General features: G+C 51.5%; 1 protein-coding gene across 1 annotated transcript in view; it reads left to right on the top strand.

Annotated features, from left to right (window-relative positions):
- LOC140192308 (autophagy-related protein 2 homolog A-like) overlaps positions 1 to 25,934 on the top strand; it is a gene marked incomplete at its 5' end in the record, with an annotated part of 42,225 nt that extends 16,291 nt beyond the window's left edge. Inside the window, 7 exons of the mRNA XM_072249972.1 lie at positions 1,930 to 2,110; positions 7,209 to 7,278; positions 8,830 to 8,912; positions 17,099 to 17,220; positions 18,475 to 18,629; positions 23,067 to 23,219; positions 25,260 to 25,934. Of these exons, the coding sequence (XP_072106073.1) occupies positions 1,930 to 2,110; positions 7,209 to 7,278; positions 8,830 to 8,912; positions 17,099 to 17,220; positions 18,475 to 18,629; positions 23,067 to 23,219; positions 25,260 to 25,496 (1,001 nt within the window). The remainder of the gene's footprint in view (positions 1 to 1,929; positions 2,111 to 7,208; positions 7,279 to 8,829; positions 8,913 to 17,098; positions 17,221 to 18,474; positions 18,630 to 23,066; positions 23,220 to 25,259) is intronic.
- Between the last annotated feature and the right edge of the window lie 630 nt (positions 25,935 to 26,564).

The following is a 26,564-nucleotide window of genomic DNA, read 5'->3' as shown; positions in this document are numbered from 1 at the left end:
GGGTGTGGGATCTAGGGTCCGATGGGAGATGTGCCGGTGTGTGGGATCTAGGGTCCGATGGGAATGCGGGGAGATGTGCCGGAGTGTGGGATCTAGGGTCCGATGGGAATGCGGGGAGATGTGCCGGGGTGTGGGATCTAGGGTCCGATGGGAATGCGGGGAGATGTGCCGGGGTGTGGGATCTAGGGTCCGATGGGAATGCGGGGAGATGTGCCGGGGTGTGGGATCTAGGGTCCGATGGGAGATGTGCCGGTGTGTGGGATCTAGGGTCCGATGGGAATGCGGGCAGATGTGCCGGGGTGTGGGATCTAGGGTCCGATGGGAGATGTGCCGGGGTGTGGGATCTAGGGTCCGATGGGAATGCGGGGAGATGTGCCGGGGTGTGGGATCTAGGGTCCGATGGGAATGCGGGGAGATGTGCCGGTGTGTGGGATCTAGGGTCCGATGGGAATGCGGGGAGATGTGCCGGGGTGTGGGATCTAGGGTCCGATGGGAATGCGGGGAGATGTGCCGGGGTGAGGGATCTAGGGTCCGATGGGAATGCGGGGAGATGTGCCGGGGTGTGGGATCTAGGGTCCGATGGGAATGCGGGGAGATGTGCCGGGGTGTGGGATCTAGGGTCCGATGGGAATGCGGGGAGATGTGCCGGTGTGTGGGATCTAGGGTCCGATGGGAATGCGGGGAGATGTGCCGGGGTGTGGGATCTAGGGTCCGATGGGAATGCGGGGAGATGTGCCGGTGTGTGGGATCTAGGGTCCGATGGGAATGCGGGGAGATGTGCCGGGGTGTGGGATCTAGGGTCCGATGGGAGATGTGCCGGGGTGTGGGATCTAGGGTCCGATGGGAATGCGGGGAGATGTGCCGGGGTGTGGGATCTAGGGTCCGATGGGAATGCGGGCAGATGTGCCGGGGTGTGGGATCTAGGGTCCGATGGGAATGCGGGGAGATGTGCCGGAGTGTGGGATCTAGGGTCCGATGGGAGATGTGCCGTGGTGTGGGATCTAGGGTCCGATGGGAATGCGGGGAGATGTGCCGGGGTGTGGGATCTAGGGTCCGATGGGAGATGTGCCGGGGTGTGGGATCTAGGGTCCGATGGGAATGCGGGGAGATGTGCCGGGGTGTGGGATCTAGGGTCCGATGGGAATGCGGGGAGATGTGCCGGGGTGTGGGATCTAGGGTCCGATGGGAATGCGGGGAGATGTGCCGGGGTGTGGGATCTAGGGTCCGATGGGAATGCGGGGAGATGTGCTGGGGTGTGGGATCTAGGGTCCGATGGGAGATGTGCCGGGGTGTGGGATCTAGGGTCCGATGGGAATGCGGGGAGATGTGCCGGGGTGTGGGATCTAGGGTCCGATGGGAGATGTGCCGGGGTGTGGGATCTAGGGTCCGATGGGAATGCGGGGAGATGTGCCGGGGTGTGGGATCTAGGGTCCGATGGGAGATGTGCCGGTGTGTGGGATCTAGGGTCCGATGGGAATGCGGGGAGATGTGCTGGGGTGTGGGATCTAGGGTCCGATGGGAGATGTGCCGGGGTGTGGGATCTAGGGTCCGATGGGAATGCGGGGAGATGTGCCGGGGTGTGGGATCTAGGGTCCGATGGGAGATGTGCCGGTGTGTGGGATCTAGGGTCCGATGGGAATGCGGGGAGATGTGCTGGGGTGTGGGATCTAGGGTCCGATGGGAGATGTGCCGGGGTGTGGGATCTAGGGTCCGATGGGAATGCGGGGAGATGTGCCGGGGTGTGGGATCTAGGGTCCGATGGGAATGCGGGGAGATGTGCCGGGGTGTGGGATCTAGGGTCCGATGGGAATGTGGGGAGATGTGCTGGGTGACCGTTCACTGGCTGAGCATGCGCAGATAGTTGGTTCAAGCACATGTACTTTCCAGGTGAGTCTCACAGATTGCCTCTGCCCCTTCTCTGTGTTGCAGCCAAACCTGAGTCCAGCCAGCGGGGCAGTGGAATCTTCGAGGCCGATTCCATCGGCAGGGAGACAGAACCCTGCCAGAGTGGCTTGGAGTTGCCTGAGATGACCGCCTCGATGGAGACAGCCTTCAGCGAGCACAGTTCCTCATCCACCGCCTCTTCCTCTGAGCAGCCTATCTATTTCAGGTGTGCCTCGTCCGGACTGGCTGCCCCACACACGTGCGGCTTATGTTTGAATCAAAGGCAGCATGGTCACATCCCAGCTCCAAAGAGCCGCCTCATGGACTGTGTGTGAGTGTGTGTGTGTAGGTGTGTGCGAGTGTGTGTGTGTGTGTGTGTGTGAGTGTGTGTGTGTGGAGTTTGCACTTTCATCCTGTGACCGTGGGGTCGGGGGTTCCTCCTTCCCCTCCCTCGCCTGGGTACTCATCCCAAAAGAACGTTGCGGTTCGAGGCGGGCGAGGTTGGAGGTTAGATTGGATAGGTCTGGGGAGACGACGGTAGGGAGGAGGCGAACAAAACTGGTGGCTGGGTCACAGACACGGTCGATAGCAGTGAAACAGCAGTCCTTCGTTTCACACAAACCGCAGATGTAACTGAGCATGAGACAACAATGTTACTGCAGAGGAATCTGGTCGAATGAGTTAAACGTCCTGATCTAACTGCAGAATGAACACATGGTGCTGTGCAGAAGCCTTAGGCACACCTATGCGAGGGGTGATTGATAACTTTGTGGTCTAAGGTAGGAGGGGTCAATTTTAGAAAACCTAGCACATTTATTTTTCAACATAGTCCCCTCCTACATGTACACACTTAGTCCAGCGGTCGTGGAGCACGCGGATCCCTTCTTTGTAGAAGTGGTCCATAGCAGGGGTGATTGATAAGTTCGTGGCCTAGGGTGGAAGGAGATGAGTTATACAGCTCTCGTTATATGCACATGCAGTTCAACTCTTTGAGTGAAAATGTAGAAGGTTTGAAGTTAATAACTCATTTCCTTCTACCTTAGGCCACAAACTTATCAATCACCCCTGCTGTGGACCACTTTCTGGAGGTCCAAGGTGCGGACTTCTACAAAGAAGTGATCTGTACCACAATTGCTGGACTAACTGTGTAAATATAGGAAAAATATGTGTGCAAGGTTTTTTAAAATTGACTCCTTCTACTGTAGGCCACGGACTTATCAATCACCCCTCGTATATATGGAGCTAGAGTACCTAAGACTTTTGCAGAGTACTGTATAACGTGGAGTGGAGAACGAGTTTATAAATCTGGCGGGAGCAAAGGATGTTGGGAATGGTGAGGGTGTAGTACCGTGGGAGGGGTGTGGGACAGGGGTCAGAGGAGTGTCAGGGGTGGGTACAGGCACACCTAGCCCTGAGACACTAGGCTCATTTAACTCCAAACAATTGGTTTATTGATCATTACAGAATGTCTCTCTGGTGCTTCCTGCTCCCTCCCCTCTCCCTTCCCCTTTTCCCAACCATGATTCCCCTCTCCCTGCCCCCTTCCCACTCTCAGTCCACAATAGAGACCCAGATCAGAATCAGGCTTATCATCACTCACACATGTCATGAAATTTGTTTTTTTGTGGTAGCAGTACAGTGCAACACATAAAATTACTACAGTACTGTGCAAAGTCTCAGGCACCCTAGATACATATATATGTGTCTAAGACTTTTGCACAGAACTGTCTGAGGTGAAATTAGTTTTGTGGCAGCAGTATGTTGCAATGGATAATAAGAAAACTATGTAATCAGAAATACAGTGGATTCTGGTTAACTGGGACACATCCGGACCTCTACACTTTTGCCTAATTAAGTGGATGCCCCAATTAGCAGAAGTTTTGCTCTCTCTCTCTCTCTCTCTCGCTCTCGCCCTTTCTCCGCTGTCTGTCTCTCGCACTGTCTCTCAAGTCCCTAACATATTTACCTCTATCACCACCCCTGACAGGGCATTCAGTACACCACCCTTCTCTGTGAAATCCCGCCCCCCCCCCCGCACTTTCCTCTATTCACCTTCTCTCATTTTAACCATCTCCATCAGACCTAAAGACATAGGAGCAGAGTTAGGCTATTCAGCCCATTTAGTCATGGCTGATCCATTTCCCTCTCAGCCCCATTCTCCTGCCTTCTCCAATTAATCAAGAACCTGACACCCTCCACCTTAAATACACCCAATGACTTGGCCTCCACAGCCGTCTGTGCAACAAGTTCCATAGATTCACCACCATCTGGCAAATGAAATTCCTCCTCATCTCCATTTAAAATGGACATCCCTCTATTCTGAGACTGTGCCCTCTGGTTCTAGACTCCCCCACTATAGGAAACATCCTCTCCACATCCACTCTATCTGTGTCCTCTGGTTCTAGACTCCCCCACTATAGGAAACATCCTCTCCACGTCCACTCTATCTGTGTCCTCTGGTCCCAGACTCCCCCACTATAGGAAACATCCCCTCCACATCCACTCTATCTGTGTCCTCTGGTCCTAGACTCCCCCACTATAGGAAACATCCTCTCCACATCCACTCTGTCTGTATCCTCTGGTCCTAGACTCCCCCACTATAGGAAACATCCTCTCCACATCCACTCTATCTGTGTCCTCTGGTCCTAGACTCCCCCACTATAGGAAACATCCCCTCCACATCCACTCTATCTGTGTCCTCAGGTCCTAGACTCCCCCACTATAGGAAACATCCTCTCCACATCCACTCTATGTGTGTCCTCTGGTCCCAGACTCCCCCACTATAGGAAACATCCCCTCCACATCCACTCTATCTGTGTCCTCAGGTCCTAGACTCCCCCACTATAGGAAACATCCTCTCCACATCCACTTCATCAATATTTGATAGGTTTCACTGAGATTCCCTTCCACACACCTTCATTCTTCTAAATTCAAATGAGTACAGGCCCAGAGCCATCAATCACTTCTCTTACAATAAGCCTTTCATTCCAGGAATCATTCTTGTGAATCCTAATGCATTTTTGTCTCTGGAAAAAGATGCTGGCTGGCCACATTCCCAATATTTCTTATCATCTTGTACAACTCTTAACAAGTCACCTCTCATCCTCCCTTGCTCAAAAGCGCCAGTTCACTCTTCCTGTCCTGAGAAGACATGTTCTGTAATCCAGGCAGCATCCTGGTAAATCCCCTCTGCACCCTCTCTAATCCAGGCAGCATCCTGGTGAATCTCCTCTGCACCCTCTCTAATCCAGGCAGCATCCTGGTAAATCCCCTCTGCACCCTCTCTAATCCAGGCAGCATCCTGGTAAATCCCCTCTGCACCCTCTCTAATCCAGGCAGCATCCTGGTGAATCTCCTCTGCACCCTTCCTATAATGAGCTGACATGAAGTGAGCACAGTGTGGTGTAAACAGGGTTTTATAGAGGTGGAGAGGGCCTGTATCTCCTTGGTTCCTTTGGATGGGAGGCTGATTGTGCAAACAAGTCGAGTCACAGCAAGATCGTCAACTAGTTGTCCATTGTTTGTCTCTGCCCTGGCTCAGTTGGGCTTTGGACAGACCCAAAGAGCCTTGAATGTGGTTTAAATTGGCTGACCCATTCACCTCTGTTCAACTTGTGACAGACACAGGATAATAGACCATGGCACTGTGGTCAGTGCAGGCATGAAGGGCCGAAGGGCTGTGCTCTCCTGTTCTGTAAATGACCATCCCCAAATCTTGTAACTACAGTCCTGTGCAAAGGTCTGAGGCACCTTTATACAGCCAGGGTGCCTGAGACTTTTGCAGAGTACTGTAGTAATTTTATGTATCGCACTGTACTGCTGCCACAAAAAAAAACACATTTCATGATGTGTGTGAGTGATGATAAACCTGATTCTGATCTGGGTCTCTATTGTGGACTGAGAGTGGGAAGGGGGCAGGGAGAGGGGAATCATGGTTGGGAAAAGGGGAAGGGAGAGGGGAGGGAGTGGGAAGCACCAGAGAGACATTCTGTAATGATCAATAAACCAATTGCTTGGAACCAAATGTCCTTGCCGGGTGTCTCAGGGCTGGGTGTGTCTGTGCCCACCCCTGACACTCCTTCTCTGCCACCTGTCCCACACCCCTCCCACAGCAATATAAATTATATATTTTATAAATTAAAAATATATGTGTGTGTGTGTGTGTGAGAGAGAGAGAGTGATTAAGGCTGTATGTCCCCTTGCTTGAGACTCTCCCACTCGTGAAAACATCTCAGTGTGTAACCTGAAGCCACGTATAGAAGGGAAGTAAATCAAAACATGAATTTTAAAATTTATCCTGCCCCCTAGGCACCTTGTATATCAACACAGAATGTAAAGGGAGTTTAGAGAACAGCGTAAGGACAGGCTTTCTAAAGTAATGTTTGTGGAGAGAAACACTGTTCAACTGGTATTAACGCCCACCTCCCACCGTCACAAACAGTAAGGTCACCCCGATTCTTCTGATTGTCAGAGTGTAGAACATAGCCTCCCGGTCAGTACAGACATGGTGGGTCATCCTGTTATCCCGTTCGATCTCCCGGTCAGTACGGACATGGTGGACCATCCTGTTATCCCGTTCGATCTCCCGGTCAGTACAGACACGGTGGGGCATCCTGTTATCCAGTTCGATCTCCCGGTCAGTACAGACACGGTGGGGCATCCTGTTGTCTCGTTCGATCTCCCGGTCAGTACAGACATGGTGGGTCATCCTGTTATCCCGTTCGATCTCCCGGTCAGTACGGACATGGTGGACCATCCTGTTATCTCGTTCGATCTCCCGGTCAGTACAGACACGGTGGGGCATCCTGTTGTCTCGTTCGATCTCCCGGTCAGTACGGACATGGTGGGCCATCCTGCTGTCCCGTTCGATCTCCTGGTCAGTATGGACACGGTGGGCCATCCTGTTATCCCATTTTGATCTCCCGGTCAGTACAGACATGGTGGGCCATCCTGTTGTCTCGTTCGATCTCCCGGTCAGTATGGACATAGTGGGACATCCTGTTGTCCCGTTCGATTTCCCGGTCAGTACAGACATGGTGGGGCATCCTGTTATCCCGTTCGATCTCCCGGTCAGTACGGACATGGTGGGTCATTCTGTTATCCCGTTCAATCTCCCGGTCCGTACTGACATGGTGGGACATCCAGTGCTGTGTTCTGTCCAGTACAGGCATCTGGGATTCACTATCTGGAGACCTCTCGATTTCCCCCGTGGGCCGGTGTGTAGAGTGTGGGTAATAATGCGATGACCTTGACTGACCACGTGTCGGGCTTTGAGAGAACAGCAATGTGGGTCTGAGTTATAACGCCGTCTCTCTGTTGGACAGGGAATTCCGATTTACCTCAGAGGTACCCATCTGGCTGGACTATCACGGAAAGCACGTAACCATGGATCAAGTGAGTGATGCTGTCATTAGGTAACAGAGAGGACTCATTCAGTACACCTCTCCCCCTCTCCCCCTCCCCTCTCCCCCTCCCCTCTCCCCCCTCCCCTCTCCCCTCCGTCCATCTTCCCTACCCCCCGCCCCCCACTCTCAGAATAATTTTCGTGAAGCTCCTTTGAACCTTCTCTAGTTTCAACACGAGTTGGCCTCCACAGCCCTCTGTGGCAATGAATTCCGTAAATCCACCATCATGGTGGATGCCTTAGATGTGGCGGGCCGAAGGTTTCTGTATGGGCCTCTGTAGTCTCCGTAGTCCTTTCTCGTGCACTTTCAATTAGACACTATTGACTATTACAGTCCACTGTCTGTTCATCGTTAATATCTGCCCACTCTTGAAATGAAAGAGCTACCATAATTCCTGCCACCATATCCATGGCCCCATGGCCCGAGCGGTGGTGTTACGGGCTGTTACTGGGTCTTTGGGGTGTTACAGGGTGTTGAGGGTGTTCGGGGTGTTCAGGGTGTTACGGTAGTGTTACGGGGTGTTACTGGGTGTTTGGGGTGTTACAGGGTGTTACGGTGGTGTTACTGGGTGTTTGGGGTGTTGAGGGTGTTACAGGGTGTTCGGGGTGTTACTGGGTGTTCGGTGGTGTTGCGGGGCGTTCAGGGTGTTACGGGGTGTTCAGGGTGTTACGGGGTGTTCAGGGTGTTACAGGGTGTTAATGGGTGTTCAAGGTGTTACTGGGTGTTCGGGGTGTTACTGGGCGTTCAGGGTGTTACGGTGGTGTTACGGGGTGTTACTGGGTGTTCAGGGTGTTACGGGGTGTTACAGGATGTTACGGTGGTGGTACGGGGTGTTCGGGGTGTTACTGGGTGTTTGGGGTGTTCAGGGTGTTACGGGGTGTTACAGGATGTTACGGTGGTGTTACGGGGTGTTTGGGGTGTTCAGGGTGTTACGGGGTGTTACAGGATGTTACGATGGTGTTACGGGATGTTCAGGGTGTTACAGGATGTTACGATGGTGTTACGGGGTGTTCATGGTGTTACGGGGTGTTCATGGTGTTACAGGGTGTTACAGGATGTTACGATGGTGTTACGGGGTGTTCATGGTGTTATGGGGTGTTACAGGATGTTACGATGGTGTTACGGGGTGTTCATGGTGTTACTGGGTGTTACGGGGTGTTCAGGGTGTTACTGGGTGTTCAGGGTGTTACGGGGCGTTCAGGGTGTTACGGTGGTGTTACAGGATGTTACGATGGTGTTACGGGATGTTCAGGGTGTTCGGGGTGTTACGGGGTGTTCAGGGTGTTATGGGGTGTTACAGGATGTTACGATGGTGTTACGGGATGTTCAGGGTGTTACGGGATGTTCAGGGTGTTACGGGGTGTTCGGGGTGTTACGGGGTGTTCAGGGTGTTATGGGGTGTTACAGGATGTTACGGTGGTGTTATGGGATGTTACAGGGTATTACTGAGTGTTTGGGGTGCTTTTTGATGATGACCAGTTATGCGGAAGTGGAGGCATTCCCATTCGATGAGCTTCAGTGTTGTTTCTCTCCTCCGTAGGGCACCTTCGCTGGAATACTGATCGGACTTGCCCAGCTCAACTGCTCAGAACTCAAGCTCAAGAGGCTGTGCTGCAGACATGGGTGAGTGTCGGACGGGCAGTGGGATCGCGTCGTGGAACAGCAGGAGGTCGTTCAGTCCATCAGAAGGCACGGGATCAGAATTAGGCCATTTGGCCCGTCGAGTCTGATCCGCCATTCCATCACGGACCAAGCCTTCTTCCCGTCCAGCGGACCAGCCCCCCGCATCCCGTCCAATGCTCTCCACATTATTCCAATAACTTGTAAACTTGATGTGATTCCTTAGGCTCTGATCTTTCCTTCTCGGGTGATTTGACGTTCCACTTGCTGAAATGGTCCACTCCCGCGTCATCTGGGGTGTTTCAGAAGGGTTGCTGTTGTACTGACTTCAGTCAGGCGTCCTGTCAAAGGGACATTTATTTCCATGGGACACGGGAGCAGAGTTAGGCCATTCTGCCCATCAAGTCTGCTGAGACGTTCCATCAGGGCTGATTTATTATCCCTCTCAACCCCATCCTCCTGCCTTCTCCCTGTAACCTTACTAATCGAGATCCTCTCCACCTCCGCTTTAAATCTCCCTGAGCACAGAGACACTGTAATGCCCACCTGAGCCGGTCCCGTTTGGCCACATTTGTCTTGTACTGCTCTCAGTGTATCCTGTCGGAGTGCCTTTCAGCTTCGGCCATTTCCTCAAGCAGTTTGTTCCTTTCGGGAGCCACCAATCAGCTCGGGGCGTTCCCGAGTCCTGGCTTCCATTCCGGTCCCGTTCCCTCAGTACGTCCTCCCCGCGGAATGTGTGGGTTTCCCCCGGGTGCTCCGGGTTCCTCCCACAGTCCAGAGACATCCGGGTAGGTTAGTTGGTCAGAATCAGGTTTAATATCACCGGCATGTATTGTTGTGAGACCTGTTATCGCGTGGCAGCAGGGCAATGCAATACAGAACAAAACTGTAAATTACAGTTAGTGTTTATACTTTTCTAAGTTAAATAAGTGGTGCAGAAGGAGAGAACTATTTGGGTTCAGTGTCCATTCGAAATCTGCTGGCTGAGGGGAAGAAGCTGTTCCCAAATCGTTGGGCGTGTCTTCCGGCTCCTGGTAGCACTGAGAAGAGGGCGTGTCCCGGGTGACGGGGTCCTTTCTCAGGTTTGGCTGCTGGACGATGTCCTGGGTGCTGGGGAGGCCAGTGCCCGTGATGGAGCTGACTGAGTTGACGGGTCATTGTAAATTTCCCCATCATGAGGTTAGGGTTCATCGGTTTTGTCGAGGGTTGTAGGGCTGGAGGGCCTACACCACACTGTATAGCTGAATAAATGAATAAATATACTGAGTACTGAATACGGAACTAGATTGCCTCTCGGGTCCGATTAAGTCTCTGCCCTGTCACCTCAGAACAACATTGATCCTGTCTGAGCCTCCTGCGCCTTCACCCTTTATTTTCCTTTGCTCCGGTGAATAAAGTCCTATCCTTTCATCACAGGGATGGCTAACACACCTCGGCTCTTCTTCCGTTCAGCCTTGAGAGGCCATAAGTAGAGCAGCTGGTTCTCTCCAGCTGGGATCTGCCAGCTAATTCAATCCTGCCACTTCTGCCACAGACACGTCTGTCCAAGGCCACCTCCACTGCCAAGTTGAGGCGTGCCGCAGAGTAACAGAGCAGTGCCTCATCCTCGGTGCTGGTAGTCTCCAACCGATTGGCAGGAACATTGATTTCTCTAACTTCCAGCAACCATCACCCCATCTCTATCCCCCTACCTCACCCTCTCCATCTGCCCATCACTTCACGCCGCTTCTCTTCAAAGTTCTGACGAAGCGTCTCAGCCCGAAACATCGACTGTACCTCTTCCTGTAGATGCTGCCTGGCCTGCTGTGTTCCACCAGCACTTTTTGTGTGTGTTCCAAGGGTTGTGGGAACATTTCAATGCTGGGGCAAGTGAAGTTACCCTTCTGGGTTCAAGAGCCTGATAGTTGAGGTGTAATAACTGTTCCTGAACCCGGTGGTATGGGTCCTGAGGCTTCTGTACCTCCTTCCCGATGGTAGCCATGAGAAGTGAAGAGAGTGACCTGGGTGGTGGGGGTCCCTGATGATGGATGCCGCTTTCCTGCAATAGCATTTCATGCAGACCTGCTCAATGGTTGGGTGGCTTTACCCGTGATGTGTCCACTACTTCTTCACCTCCTTCCCTTTATTCCATGGTCCAGTGTCCTCCGCCATGACATCTCATCTTCATGATGTCTTTCCCATTCTCCTCTCTCCCTCGTCTGCCTAGCCCCCTCCCTGATTACCTGATCCAGCCGTCACTGGCAAGCTCTTGCTCCGTCCCTTTACACCGGCAGTCTCCCCTTTTTCCAGTCCAAATAAAGGGTCTCGACATGAATTGTCGACTGTCCCCTCCATGGATGCTGCCAGACCCACTGGTGTTCCTCCAGCGTCTTTGGGTGTTGATCACCCTGTACCTAAGCAGATCCCACCAGCTAGGAAGACCACCAGACCATCTGGCCTAACCGTCTATGCAAGTGTTCATGGCTGATCTCAGCTCCTCTGCACTGCCAGTTCCCCATCACATCGATCCTTGGTCTGGCAGACAAATGTATCCATAGATATTAAATTAACGGTTTGGACTCCACAGTTCCCAGCGGCAGAGAACTCCAAAGATCCACCACTCAGAGAAGGTCCGTAATCCATTGAAAGTGGTGTCACAGGTAGCTAGGGTCATAAGGAAAGCTTCTGGCATGTTGGCCTTCATAAATCAAACTATTGAGTACAGGAGATGGGTGTTATGTTGAGGTTGTATAAGATGCTGGTGAGGTCTAATATGGGGTCACCTACCTATAGGAGAGATGTAAACAAGATTTGAAAAAGTACAGAGAAAATTTACGAGCATGTTGATGGGATGAGGACCTGAGTTGCAGGGAAAGATTGAATAGGTTAGGTCTTTATTCCCTAGAAGGGAGAAGATTGAGAGGAGATTTGATAGACATATACAAGATTATGAGGCGTATAGATCTGGTAAATGCAAGCAGGCTTTTTCCACTGAGGTTGAGTGAGACTGCAACTAGAGGTCATGGGTTAAGGGTGAAAGGTGAAATGTTTAAGGGGAACATGAGGGGGAACGTCTTCACTCAGAGGGTTCTGAGAGTGTGGGATGAGCTGCCAGCACAAGGTTGATGCAAACTCGATTTCAACGTTTAAGAGAAGTTTGGACAGGTACAGGGATAGGAGGAGTGCGAAGGGCTATGGTCCCGGTGCTCTTCGAAGTTACAACCCCTTGTTTGCCTAACCTCTCCAGAAGCACATACCGCCTGACATCCTGGTGAACCTCATCTGCACCCTCTGCAAAGCCTCTATATCCGCCCTGCAATGGGACGAACACAACTGTTCTCAGTATTGCCTTGTGCTGATGCCCAGAAAAGAGCCGAGCGTGGGCTGTGCTTTACATCGGAGCCTTTGTCTCTTGTCTGCCCCCGGAAAGCAAGCACTTATAAAAGTAACAAAAATGCAAAGAATGTTTCTCCTTTGCGGCGTGACTAGGCCAAAGGGCAGCATTGTTATGTTGCTGTTCCAGGCAAGAAAAGAAGCACAATGTGGCGATTGTACACACGCTGTCCTAACATGCTAACGGCAGCAGAAAGTCCCCTTCCAACAATGAGCTCCTCTCGTTCCAAGCATGACTCCATCAGGTAGTCAGTACCAGGTTAAAGGAGACCACATTTCCTCCCCATCTTGAGAGAGCTGCTCGGCACTTTCTCAGTTCCACCTTGACCCCCCCATTCAGTCACTTCCACTGCCCCAACTGCGTCAAAGAATGCCTCTTCTCCGCTCGAGTCCTTTGATCACAGAAGATAGAACATCACAGTATGTTCGGTCCCTTCAACCTGCAATGTCTTACCAACGTTGCAGACCATAAGTGAGTCCCATATTCCCCTAAGTCAGGGGTTCCCAACCTAGCGTTGGGAACCCTGCCCTAAGCCTTTCTTATCCATAAACCTGCCCAAATATATTCTGTGTTCTAATTCTACCCGCTTCTACCACTTCCCCGGGCAGCTGGTTGCATATACTGTGTGGGGAAAAACTTGCCGCTCACATCCCCTTCGAATGGTGCCCATCTCACTGTAAACCTACACCCAAGCAACAGGCACAAAATGCTGGAGGAACTCAGCAGGCCAGGCAGCATCTGTGGAAAAGAACACAGTTGACGTTTCGGGCCGAGGCCCTTCAGCAGGACACCTTCCAGTTTTAGGCATCCCTAATCAAAGTCTGGAGTAACTTTGTTATCAAAGTACGTATACAACCCTGAGATTCATTTTCTTACGGCCAGATTCAGTAAATCCAATAACCATACTAGAATCAATGAAAGACCGTGCCAACTTGGGTGTTCAACCAGACAGCAAACTGTGAAAATACAAGAAAGAATAAATAAGCATTAAATATCGAGAACATGAGATGAAGAGTCTTTGAAAGTAAGTCTATTGGTTGTGGGAACAGTTCACTTTTGGGGTGGGTGAAGTTGAGTGAAGTTATCCTCACTGGTTCAGGAGCCTGATGGTTGAGGGGTAATAACTGTTCCTGAACCTGGTGGTGTGGGACCTGAGGCTCCTGTACCTCCTTCCCGAACCCAGTAGCGAGAAGAGAGCGTGTCCTGGGTGGTGGGGGTCTCTGATGATGGCCGCTGCTTTCCTCTGCCTTGAAACATCAACTGTTTATTCATTTCCATGGATGCTGCCTGACCTGCTGAGTTCCTCCAGCATTTTGTGTGGGTTGCTCTGGATTTCCATAATCTGTAGAATCTCCAGTGTTTAGTATACAGTACCTTGCAGAAGTCTGAGGCACATATATATAGCCAGGGTGCCCAAGACCTTTGCACAGGACTAATTTTATGTATTGCACTGTACTGCTGCCACAAAAAAAACAAATTTCATGACATGAGTGAGTGATGATAAACCTGATTCTGATCTGGGTCTCTATTGTGGATTGAGAGTGGGAAGGGGGCAGGGAGAGGGGAATCATGGTTGGGAAAAGGGGAAGGGAGAGGGGAGGGAGCGGGAAGCACCAGAGAGACATTCTGTAATGATCAATAAACCAATTGTTTGGAATCAAATGACCTTGCCTGGTGTCTCAGGGCTGGGTGTGTCTGTACCCACCCCTGTCACTCCTTCTCTGCCACCTGTCCCTCACCCCTCCCGCGGTGCCCCACCCTCACCATTCCCAACATCCTTCGTTCCTGCCAAATTTACAGACTCTCCCTGTGCTCGATGTTGGTAAATACAGTACTGTGTAAAAGTCTTATGCTCCCTCGCTATATATATATATACACGTGCCTGAGGCTTTTGCACAGGAGTGTCTGCTTGTGCGGCAGTTGTTCAGAATCATTCTTCCTTGGTTGTTCCTGACTCCTCCATTCACCTCACTGGGGATCACTAGAGAGGTGTGGATTGGAAATGGCGTTGCGCTTTAGTAGGAGTTCTAGCTAGCAGTCCAGACACAGCCCATCCAGCACAGGGGAGCCAAGATCAGAATCTCTTTATTGCCAGGATGTGGAACGCACCAGAATTGATTGTGGTTCGGTGCCAAGCATAAAACACAGGACAAAACCAGAACAGCCAACACAATAACAACCTGCACTTTAAAAGACAACAGTGCAAACTGCCATGAGTGATCAACGATTAGCAGAACCGTCACATGTGCAAACGTCAGTAATCAAATGTAAATAAATGTGAACACGCAGTACTATGCAAAAGTCTTAGGCACATGTAAAATAAAGCTCTGTAAAGTGAAGATGCTTTCAAAAATAATGTAATGAAAAGTTTGTAAATCTCAAAGTACTATAAAGAGCAGTGAACAGTAAAAAATCGTATCAATATTTGGTGTGACCATCTTTGCCTTTCAAACTGCACCAGTCCTCAGGTACACCGTTGTGCAGTTTTATAAGAAAATCAGCTGGTAGATTGTTCCAAGCATCTTGGAGAACTTGCTACAGTTCTTCTGCAGACGTTGGCTCTCTCACTCGCTTCTGTCTCTCCAGGTAATCCCAGACAGTCTCGACGATGTTGAAATCAGGGCTCTGTGGAGGCCAAACCATCTGAAACCAGATAAAAAATCTAGAGTGCCTAAGACTTTTACACAGTACTGATGTCCTGGGATTTTCACACATTACGGTCTCTAAGAGTTTACAGAGAATGGTGAGAAAAACAAGAAAACATGCAGTAAGCGGCAGCTATGTGGGTGAAAACACCTTGTTTCTGAGGGAGATCAGAGGGGAGTGGCCAGACTGGTTGAGGCTGACAGGAAGGTGACGGTAATTCAGACAACCACACGTTACAACAGTGGTGTGCAGAGGAGCATCTCTGAACACACAACATGTCATACAGCAGAAGGTCCACAAATATACATCCAGTGTGCACTAGAGTCTTGTGTCTCCCTTACTGAACATTAATCCTGCTTCTATCGGGAGACTCTGCTGTAGTCTGGATCAGGAGTTCTGCTTTGCATGGTTCTTAGAGACTCTGTGTGTAACAATGTTGTAAACCAAGACTTGGTTCTAGATCTCACCCTACCTCCCACTAGGTGATGTCGATGCCCCTTGGTTCTAAATGCCACCCTGTCTCCCACTTGGTGATGTCAATGCCCCTTGGTTCTAAATGCCAGCCTGTCTCCCACTGGGTGATGTCGATTTCCATTGGTTCTAAATGCCAGCCTGTCTCCCACTGGGTGATGTCGATTTCCATTGGTTCTAAATGCCAGCCTGTCTCCCACTGGGTGATGTCGATGCCCCTTGGTTCTAAATGCCAGCCTGTCTCCCACTCGGTGATGTCGATGCCCCTTGGTTCTAAATGCCACCCTGTCTCCCACTGGGTGATGTCGATTTCCATTGGTTCTAAATGCCAGCCTGTCTCCCACTTGTTGAGGTCGATGCCCCTTGGTTCTAAATGCCACCCTGTCTCCCACTGGGTGATGTCGATGCCCCTTGGTTCTAAATGCCACCCTGTCTCCCACTTGTTGAGGTCGATACCCCTTGGTTCTAAATGCCAGCATGTCTCCCACTTGGTGATGTCAATACCCCTTGGTTCTAAATGCCACCCTGTCTCCCACTGGGTGATGTCGATGCCCCTTGGTTCTAAATGCCACCCTGTCTCCCACTGGGTGATGTCGATGCCCCTTGGTTCTAAATGCCACCATGTCTCCCACTCAGTGATGGCGATGCCCCTTGGTTCTAGATGCCAGCCTGTCTCCCACTCAGTGATGTCGATTCCCCTTGGTTCTAAATGCCAGCCTGTCTCCCACTCAGTGATGTCGATGCCCCTTGGTTCTAAATGCCAGCCTGTCTGCCACTCAGTGATGGCGATGCCCCTTGGTTCTAAATGCCACCATGTCTCCCACTCAGTGATGGCGATGCCCCTTGGTTCTAGATGCCACCCTGTCTCCCACTCAGTGATGTCGATACCCCTTGGTTCTAAATGCCAGCCTGTCTCCCACTCAGTGATGGCGATGCCCCTTGGTTCTAGATGCCACCCTGTCTCCCACTCGGTGATGTCCATGCCCCTTGGTTCAAAATGCTAGCCTGTCTCCCACTCGGTGATGACGATGCCCCTTGGTTCTAGATGCCAACCTGTCTCCCACTGGGTGATGTCGATTTCCGTTGGTTCTAAATGCCAGCCTGTCTCCCACTTGGTGATGTCCATGCCCCTTGGTTCTAAATGCCAACCTGTCTCCCACTGGGTGATGTCCATTTCCGTTGGTTCTAAGTGCCAGTCTGTCTCCCACTCGGTGATGTCGATGCCCCTTGGTTCTAGATGCCAGCCTGTCTCCCACTGGGTGATGTCGATGCCCCTTGGTTCTAAATGCCACCCTGTCACCCACTCGGTGATGTCGATGCCCCTTGGTTCTAAATGCCAGCCTGTCTCCCACTGGGTGATGTCCATTTCCGTTGGTTCTAAGTGCCAGTCTGTCTCCCACTGGGTGATGTCGATTTCCGTTGGTTCTAAATGCCAGCCTGTCTCCCACTTGGTGATGTCCATGCCCCTTGGTTCTAAATGCCAACCTGTCTCCCACTGGGTGATGTCCATTTCCGTTGGTTCTAAGTGCCAGTCTGTCTCCCACTGGGTGATGTCGATGCCCCTTGGTTCTAAATGCCAGCCTGTCTCCCACTGGGTGATGTCAATGCCCCTTGGTTCTAAATGCCAGCCTGTCGCCCACTGGGTGATGTCGATGCTCCCTGTCTATAAGATAACTGCCTGTGTTGGTCTGTCTCTCAGGCTGCTGGGGGTGGACAAGGTGATCAACTACGCGCTGACCGAGTGGCTGATTGATATCCGGAAGAACCAGTTGCCGGGGATTCTCGGAGGCGTGGGGCCCATGCACTCAGTGGTACAGCTGTGTAAGTGAATGATGCCGAGCAGGGGCGGTTCAATCATGGCATCCGACAACAATCCGATTTCTTTTTCCCCCAGGTTTATCATAACTGATGTACGGTGTTGGGAGCAATGTATAGACCCTAAGACCATAGGCGCAGCAAACCCGATGATCAGAATGACCTAATTCTGCCCCTAAATCTTATAAATTGAGGGGAATTAGGCCATTTGGTCCATCTAGTCTGTTCTGCCGTTGGTGGGATGTTGGAGGTAGGTTTTAACTCGGAGAGTAGTGGAGTTGCTGAGGGTGGTGGTCGAGGCAGATGCATGAGGGGTATGGAGTCTCAGATAGGGGGCATGTGGCATTGGCAGAGCAATTGAGTTACTGGACCAGTAATTGGAGCAATCCAATTAAATCCCTCTCTGCCTCTCACAAAAAGCAAGTTAGAGTACCGGGCCTGAACGCAGGGTTTTCGAGGGGGAGCAAGGCAAAAGTGGATCCAGTTATGGCGAGCTCGGTAGCCGAGCAGTTAGCGTAATTGACCTGGATTCACTTGTGTGTGCAGTTTGTACATTCTCCCCGTGACCTGTGTGGGTTTACACCGGGTACTGTCCCCCTGTAAGTGTGTGGGGGAGCTGTGATGGACTCGATGGACCAAATGGCCTGCGCCGTTTTGCTGTGTAAAGCCAGCTGCCCCATGGTTTTCTTTGCAGTTTGGTTGCTTGTCAATCTTTGTGTGTTTCCTTTTGTTGATTCTATTGTGTTTCTTTGTTCTCCTGTAAATGCCCGCAGGAAAATGACTCTCAGGGTAGTATATGGTGACATGTATGTACTTTGATAATACGTTTGTGGCAGGGTGGAGGTGCGTCTCTACCAAAGGAGGTGTGAGGTGCTCCTTCCCTCCGCTAGCCTGCAGGTCACCCTTGGGCAAGGTGTAGCACCTGCTTAGCCCCCGATCAGAGTGACGTGAAGCCGTGGGATCAGGTGGTGGACGGTCGTATGAGCAGCCGGTGCAGATCACAAGTCCTGGTTATGTGACCACTGACACCAGGCAGACAATCTCTGACGAGCATTGATAATGGCTGGGGTCACCCGTCTTGTAAAGACACTGCCCAGAAGGAGGTAATGGTAAACCACTTGCGTGGAAAAATTTGCTCAGAACAGTCATGGTCGTGGAAAGACCGTGATCGCCCACGTCATAACAACATGGCTCAGAATGATGATGATGATAAATTTACTCTGAACTTTGCATCAGTAACCACAGTCTCTCCTCCCACAGTTCACGGCCTCCGGGACCTCTTCTGGCTACCAATTGAACAGTACCGGAAGGATGGGCGGATCATCCGGGGGCTCCAGCGGGGCGCAGCGTCCTTTGGAACCTCCACGGCCTCCGCGGCCTTGGAGCTGAGTAACCGACTGGTGCAAGCTATTCAGGTGAGGCTGTCCTTGACTCGCCCAGCCACTCGTCTCATTCAGGCCTCTCGTACAGCACTGCAAAAGTCTTTGGTGCATATTTACAGCTAGCACAGCACAGTACTTGTCAACGTGGAGCAGAGAGCGAGTTAGTAACTCTGGTGGGAGCAAAGGGTGTTGGGAATGGTGAGGGTGGGGCACCGCGGGAGGGGTGTGGGACGGGTGGCAGAGAAGGAGTGTCAGGGGTGGGCACAGACACACCCAGCCCTGAGACACCAGGCAAGGTCATTTGATTCCAAACAATTGGTTTATTGATCATTACAGAATGTCTCTCTGGTGCTTCCTGCCCCCTCCTCTCTCCCTTCCCCTTTTCCCAACCATGATTCCCCTCTCCCTGCCCCCTTCCCACTCTCAGTCCACAATAGAGACCCAGATCAGAATCAGGTTTATCATCACTCACACGTCACGAAATTTTTTTTGTGACAGCAGTACAGTGCAATACATAAAATTACTATATATGCGCCTAAGATTCTTGCACAGTGTGGTATGTCATAGAACACAGATCAGTCCAGCAGATTACAGATCTGTCAGCCCACAATGATGGGCCGACCTATAATTAGCAGCTCCACAATTAATCTAACACCTCCCTGCTACGCAGTCCACATGCCACCACTTTCTCTCATACATCTGCCTGCCTAAGAGTCTCGTAAACGTTGAAATGTTGAGGGTCACGAGAGAGGGTTACTTCAGTAACGGCCGCAAGTCCAGTGCAATTAGCAGGAAGACTGGCTTTCAATAGGGAGGTGGGAACACTATCGAGATTCTGCAGATGCTGGAAGCCCAAAGCAACGCACAAAATGCTGGAGGAGCTCAGCAGGTCAGGCAGCATCTGTGGAAATGAATAAACAGTCGACGTTTCGGGCAAAGACCGTTCATCAGGAAGGGGGAAGACGCCAGAATAAAAAGGTGGGGGAGACGGGAAGGAGGATGGCTGGAAGGTGATGGGTGAAACCAGGTGGGTGGGAAAGGTAAAGGGCTGGAGAGGAGGGAATCTGATAGGAGAGGAGAGCGGACCGTAGGAGAAAGGGAAGAAGTGGGGGCACTGGGTGGTGATAGGCAGGTGAGAGGCCAGAATGGGAAATAGGAAAAAGAAGGGGGAGGGAAATTTTTCACCACCAGGAGAAATCGATGTTCATGCCATCAGGTTGGAGGCTGCCCAGAGGGAATCTGAGGGGTTGCTCCTCAACCCTGAGGGACCCTCATCTTGGCACAAGTCAAGGCCCTGGGGTGACATGTTGGGAGGAGAAGGGGAATCAGATTTAACATGAACCAGGAAACATTGGCAAGCAGGGCACCAGACAGAGAGGGAGTGTAATGGTGGTGTGCCTTGGCTAAGGGATGAGGCAGCAGAGGGAAATCGTAAGGAAAGATTTTCCCTGTCTCAGGCCACCCGAAGGCACTCTGCTCCTGCTGAAGGATGATTTCCATCAGAGTATCATCGCACGGTAGTGTAGTGGTTAACACAACGTTTTACATTACCAGTGACCCGGGTTCGATTCCCATCGCACGGTAGTGTAGTGGTTAACACAACGTTTTACAGTCCCAGCGACCCAGGTTCGATTCCCATCACACGATAGTGTAGTGGTTAACACAACGTTTTACATTACCAGCGACCCGGGTTCGATTCCCATCACACGGTAGTGTAGTGGTTAACACAATGTTTTACAGTCCCAGCGACCCGGGTTCGATTCCCATCGCACGGTAGTGTAGTGGTTAGCACAACGTTTTACAGTACCAGCGACCCGGGTTCGATTCCCATCGCACGATAGTGTAGTGGTTAACACAACGTTTTACATTACCAGTGGCCCGGGTTCGATTCCCATCACACGGTAGTGTAGTGGTTAACACAACGTTTTACAGTACCAGCGACCCGGGTTCGATTCCCATCGCACGGTAGTGTAGCGGTTAACACAACGTTTTACAGTACCAGCGACCCGGGTTCGATTCCCATCGCACGGTAGTGTAGGGGTTAACACAACGTTTTACAGTACCGGTGACCCGGGTTCGATTCCCATCGCACGGTAGTGTAGCGGTTAACACAACGTTTTACAGTACCGGTGACCCGGGTTCGATTCCCATCGCACGGTAGTGTAGCGGTTAACACAACGTTTTACAGTACCGGTGACCCGGGTTCGATTCCCATCGCACGGTAGTGTAGTGGTTAACACAACGTTTTACAGTACCGGTGACCCGGGTTCGATTCCCATCGCACGGTAGTGTAGTGGTTAACACAACGTTTTACAGTACCAGCGACCCGGGTTCGATTCCCATCGCACGGTAGTGTAGCGGTTAACACAACGTTTTACAGTACCGGCGACCCGGGTTCGATTCCCATCGCACGGTAGTGTAGCGGTTAGCACAACGTTTTACAGTCCCAGTGACCCGGGTTCGATTCCCATCGCACGGTAGTGTAGCGGTTAGCACAACGTTTCACAGTACCAGCGACCCGGGTTCGATTCCCATCGCACGGTAGTGTAGCGGTTAACACAACGTTTTACATTACCAGTGACCCGGGTTCGATTCCCATCGCATGGTAGTGTAGTGGTTAACACAACGTTTTACATTACCAGCGAGATGGGTTCAATTCCTGCCTATAAGGTGTTTGCACGTTCTTCCCGTGACCGCATGGGTTTCCTTCGGGTGCTCTGGTTTCCTCCCACAGTCCAAAGACATACCGATTGGTAGGTTAACTGGTCATTGTAAATTGTCCGGTGATTCGGTTCGGGTTAATCGAGGTTTGCTGGGTGGCACAGCTGGAAAGACCTGTTCCACGCTGTATCTCAATAAAATTAAATATATACTGTGGGGTGGGGAATGTAACAGTGACTATAGTTGCAGGGTCTTCCGGCAAGGCAAGAATAACATTTTGCCTTATTTTATCTTCTGCACAGAAATGCCGTTCTGGCCCTTCGAGCTGTGCAACCCCTAACTGAATCACGGGACAATTTACAACCACCAGTTAACCTCCCCGGTACCTCTCCGGACTGTGAGGGGTCCCGGAGCACCTGGGGAACCCACACATTTCACGGGGAGACTCCCTACAGAACGGCACCGGAATTGAACTCTGAACCCCAAAAAAATCCCGGATCTGAAGTGGTGCTGTGCTAACCATGGGGCCCTGGTACAGGTGGCCCGTTCAGGAGGTAGGGGTGAGGGGGACAGGCAGGGGGGCTGGGCGGAGGACCAGAAGGGACAGTATTCGATAGCAGAGCTGCACTGAGGGGTCCTTGGCTCTTGCTGATGGAGTCCCCGGGAAGTGGTGGAGGCAGACGACGTACAGAGCATGTTTAATGTTCACTCATCTCAGGGACGTGGGCACCACAGGCTGAACGGGCAGTTAATGTACGAGGATGCTGCCTGCATCCGGGGGAACCGGCTGCAAGGAGAGGCTGAGGCTGGACTGACGGGTTGTTTGCTCTGGAGTGGCTGACGGGAGAGAACCGACGGAGACTTATGAGATTGAGAGGCATCGAGGGGGTAGACAGTCAGAATCTTTCTAACAGGGTGGGGGGGCGTATTTAAGGTTGGGGGGTGTGTTTATAAGGGACGTGTGGGGAAAGTTTTACTCGGAGTGGTAGATGATAGAGGGGAAACAGATACCAGAGTGGTTTTGAGAGACTGTAAGACAGGCGTGCAGGCAGAAGAAGTTGAATTTGGTATGCTGTTCGGCCAGCCATTGCAGGCTGAAGGGCCTCGTCCTGAACTATTCTACGTTCTGTGGAACCGGTTGGCAGAAGGGTCAGTTTCCTTAGAGTCGGAACAAAACGAAACAGCACAGAACGACACACACAAAGTGCTGGAGGAACTCAGCAGGCCAGGCAGCATTTATGGAAAAAACTACAGTCAACATTTCGAGCCGAAACCCTTCGGCAGGACTCTCAGCAACCCCCGATTTAACCCGAACCATTTCATGAGACAATTTACAATGACCCTGCCGAAGGGTTTCGGCCTGAAACATCAACTCTGCTTTTTCTTCCATAGAATCTGTCTGGCCTGCTGAGTTCCTCCAGCATTTTGTGTGTGCTGCTCAGATTTTCAGCATCTGCAGATTTACTCCTGTTTGTAATTTGACAGCCCAGAAATAGGCTAGCTGCATCTTCCCTGCCAGTCCAGGTTGCCTGTGTTTTGTCTGTGACCCCCAGGAACATTCCTATCTAAATGCCTCTGAAATGTGTCCATTGTACCTGCCTTTACAACTTCCTGGAGCAGCTCATTCCAGGAACTCAGTACCCTCTGTGTAAAGTTATCGGTGTATAATTAGATATTCAGTTTATTGACACGGCCCATGCCAACCCGATCACTGGGTCCAGCTTCACCCCGGTCACTCCCCTCCACGCTGATGAGGACATTTACAGCTTCCGCACTACACGCATCCTCACACTGTGCCTCTCAACTCAGGCTACCGCGGAGACCGTGTACGACATTTTGTCTCCGACGCCGCCGGTGACCAAGGCAATCATGGACCAGAAGTACCTGAAGAGGTATAGGAGAATACAGCAGCCAGCAGACCTCCGAGAGGGAGTTGCCAAAGCTTACGACACCGTCCGAGAGGTAGGCTGCGGGTGTGTCTGTGTGTGTGTGTCACGTTCTTCGCTATCTCCTGTCCCTAAAAATAGTGGCCACTGAGTGAGTGTATGTCGGTGGTCTTCTGCTGATGTAGCCCGTCCGTTTCACGGTTCGATGTGTTGTGTTTTCAGAATTGCTCTTCTGCCCACCACTGTTGTAACGTGTGGTTATTTGAGTTACTGTCACCTTCCTGTCTGATCTACCTCAACCTCCTCTTTTGTCTGATCCCCCTGAAACTCCACTTGTGTCTGATCTCCCTTAAACTCCTCTTTTGTCTGATCTCCCTGAAACTCCTCTTTTGTCTGATCTCCCTCAATCTCCTCTTTTGTCTGATCTCCCTCAAACTCCACTTCTGTCTGATCTCCCTCAAACTCCACTTGTGTCTGATCTCCCTCAAACTCCTCTTGTGTCTGATCTCCCTCTATCTCCACTTGTGTCTGATCTCCCTCAAACTCCTCTTTCGTCTGATCTCCCTGAAACTCCTCTTTTGTCTGATCTCCCTCAATCTCCTCTTTTGTCTGATCTCCCTCAAACTCCACTTCTGTCTGATCTCCCTCAAACTCCACTTGTGTCTGATCTCCCGCAAACTCCTCTTTTGTCTGATCTCCCTCAAACTCCTCTTTTGTCTGATCTCCCTCAAACTCCACTTCTGTCTGATCTCCCTCAAACTCCACTTGTGTCTGATCTCCCTCAAACTCCATGTGTCTGATCTCCCTCAACCTGCTCTTCTGTATAATAACTACCTGAACCTCAATCTAACTGGCCAATTATGTGGCAGCAACTCAATGCATAAAAGCATGCAGACAAGATCAAGAGGTTCAGTTGTTGTTCAGACCAAACATCAGAATGGGGAAGAAATGTGATCTTTGATGGTGGAATGATTGTTGGTGCCAGACAGGGTGGCTTGAGTATGTCGGAAACTGCTGATCTCCTGCGATTTTCACGCACAGCAGTCTCTAGACTTTACAGAGAATGGGGCAAAAATTTAAAAGAAAACATCCAGTGAGCGGCAGCCTTGTTCATGAGAGAGGTCAGAGGAGAATGGGCAGACTTGTTCAAGCTGACAGGAAGGCAAATAACCACACGTTACAACAGTGGTGTGCAGACGAACGTCTCTGAACACACAACACTTTGAACCCTGAAGTGGACGGGCTACAGCAGCAGAGACCACACTGGGTTCCACACCTATACCCTAACAGAGTAGCCTCTGAGAGTACTCGCAGGACTGTGCAAAAGTCTTTGGCACATTATTGCTAGGGTACCTAAGACTATTGGACATTACTGTATGTTGGTTAACATAGGAAGGTGGTTGGGAAACAGAAGTAAGAGTACTTGGCTTTGTCATATTCGGTGTGGTTATTTGGTAACTGGAAAGCCATATACTGCACAGTCGATTTGTTCCTGGTGCTGTGCCATTATGACATCATCATTATGTGCTGTGCCATTATGACATCATCATTATGTGCAGTGTCGTTACGACGTAGGCCATCATGGTCCTTCCATCCATGATTGTTCTGGGCAAATTTTTCTACCCAAGTGGTTTGCCATCGCCTATTTCTGGGCAGTGTCTTGGCAAGACAGGTGACCCCAGCCGTTATCAATGCTCGTCAGAGATTGCCTGCCCAGTGCCAGTGGTTGCACCGGCTGCTCATACGACCATCCACCACCTGCTCCCACGGCCTCACGTGACCCTGACCGGGGGCTAAGCAGGTGTTACACCTTGCCCCAGGGTGACCTGCAGGCCAGCGGAGGGAAGGAGCGCCTCACACTTCCTTTGGTACAGGCGTGTCTCCACACCCTCATCCCGCATACTATATATATGTTACATGCCCCAGACCTTTGCACGGTACCATATGTCCACTGATAATTTTACTTTGTCTTTGAACGACTGAGCAGGCGTTGGGGGACATAGTGACCTTGTCTTGCTCCTGTTTTCCTGAGGGAAGGCAAAGGCCTCAAGGAGGCAGCAAAGCACCGGGCCGCCGGCCGTTCGCAGCATCTTCTCACCCCCTGCTCTCTTTCCAGGGTGTCATCGACACAGCGCAGACCATCTGTGATGTGGCCACCAGGGGACACGAGCAGAAGGGAATCACAGGAGCCGTGGGGGGACTCCTGAGGCAGATCCCGCCCACCGTGGTCAAGCCGCTCATCGTGGCCTCCGAGGCCACCTCCAATCTCCTGGGGGGCATGCGCAACCAGATCAAGCCAGACGCCCGCAAGGAAGAAAGCCTGAAGTGGCGCACGGACGAGGCTCACGAGTAGCCTGCTAACTCTGCCGGCCCTTCTCTCTGCCCTCCCATTTTCTAAAATGCAGAGTCAACCTTGTCGGCTAAAAAGTGAAAGTGCCATTAGCTTCTGCGTTACGTCGGCGGCAAAGGTGGACGCAGAGATAGACGCTGTCCGCGTGGAGTAATTCGTCGCCGGGGACGTGTGCGATGATGTCGGGAGAGCAGGAGTGGTTCCTCCCCACCCCCCTCCCCGGCACACCACGTGCCCCGCGAATGCACAGACCTGTGTTTCCCTTCCCCCTCCCAGGTGTGTGTGTGTATGTGCGTGTGAATGTGTACGAGAGTTCGGTGGGAGCTAACTGTTATAAGGGGGAAGAGGTAAAGAAGAACTGGGGGAATTTTCACCACAGCTCCTGTGCTTGGCATAATAAGGGTGGGTACAAAATAAATTCATAAAATCTATAAATTAATCAAAGGTCATTGTAATTTCAGAGAATTATTTTCTATCATTCTCCTGTTTCTGGGTGTGAGGGCAGCGGAAAACTTTCCCAATGAATCTACGTGTTCCCGCGGGGAATTTGGGATTCTCTTTGGGAAGCAGGAGGGGAATGAATGGTCTTTACGGCCGCTGTCCATGAGATCTCCCTGCCCTGCCCTGCCCTGCCCTGAGCGGTCGAGCTGGGAACGGCTGCTCGATTGGAGACCAGCATGACCGTGCGGGGTTGTCGTTCCTCCTGGAGATCAGGGCCGGGTCCTTGGAGCGGTGAGTGGAGACCAGAGTGACCGTGCATTCCTGCTGGAGATCAGGGCCAGGTCCTTGGAGCAGCGACTGGAGACCAGAGTGACTGTGCGTTCCTGCTGGAGATCAGGGCCGAGTCCTTGGAGCAGCGACTGGAGACCAGAGTGACCGTGCGTTCCTGCTGGAGATCAGGGCCAGGTCCTTGGAGCGGCGAGTGGGTCTTCCTGATCATTGTTAAGCAACAACAGCCTGCTGAAGGAACATCAGGTCAAACAGCATCTGTGGAGGGGGAGGTGGCACTGGGCTGAAAGATCTGCTGAGGTTTCGGGTCAAGACTGCACATCAACATTCCCTTTCCTTGCA

This window comes from Mobula birostris, unplaced genomic scaffold (genome assembly GCF_030028105.1).
Source record: "Mobula birostris isolate sMobBir1 unplaced genomic scaffold, sMobBir1.hap1 scaffold_1144, whole genome shotgun sequence".
Classification (NCBI taxonomy): domain Eukaryota; kingdom Metazoa; phylum Chordata; class Chondrichthyes; order Myliobatiformes; family Myliobatidae; genus Mobula; species Mobula birostris.
Note: the sequence above shows the minus strand (reverse complement) of the source record. Positions and strands in the feature narration are given on the sequence as shown.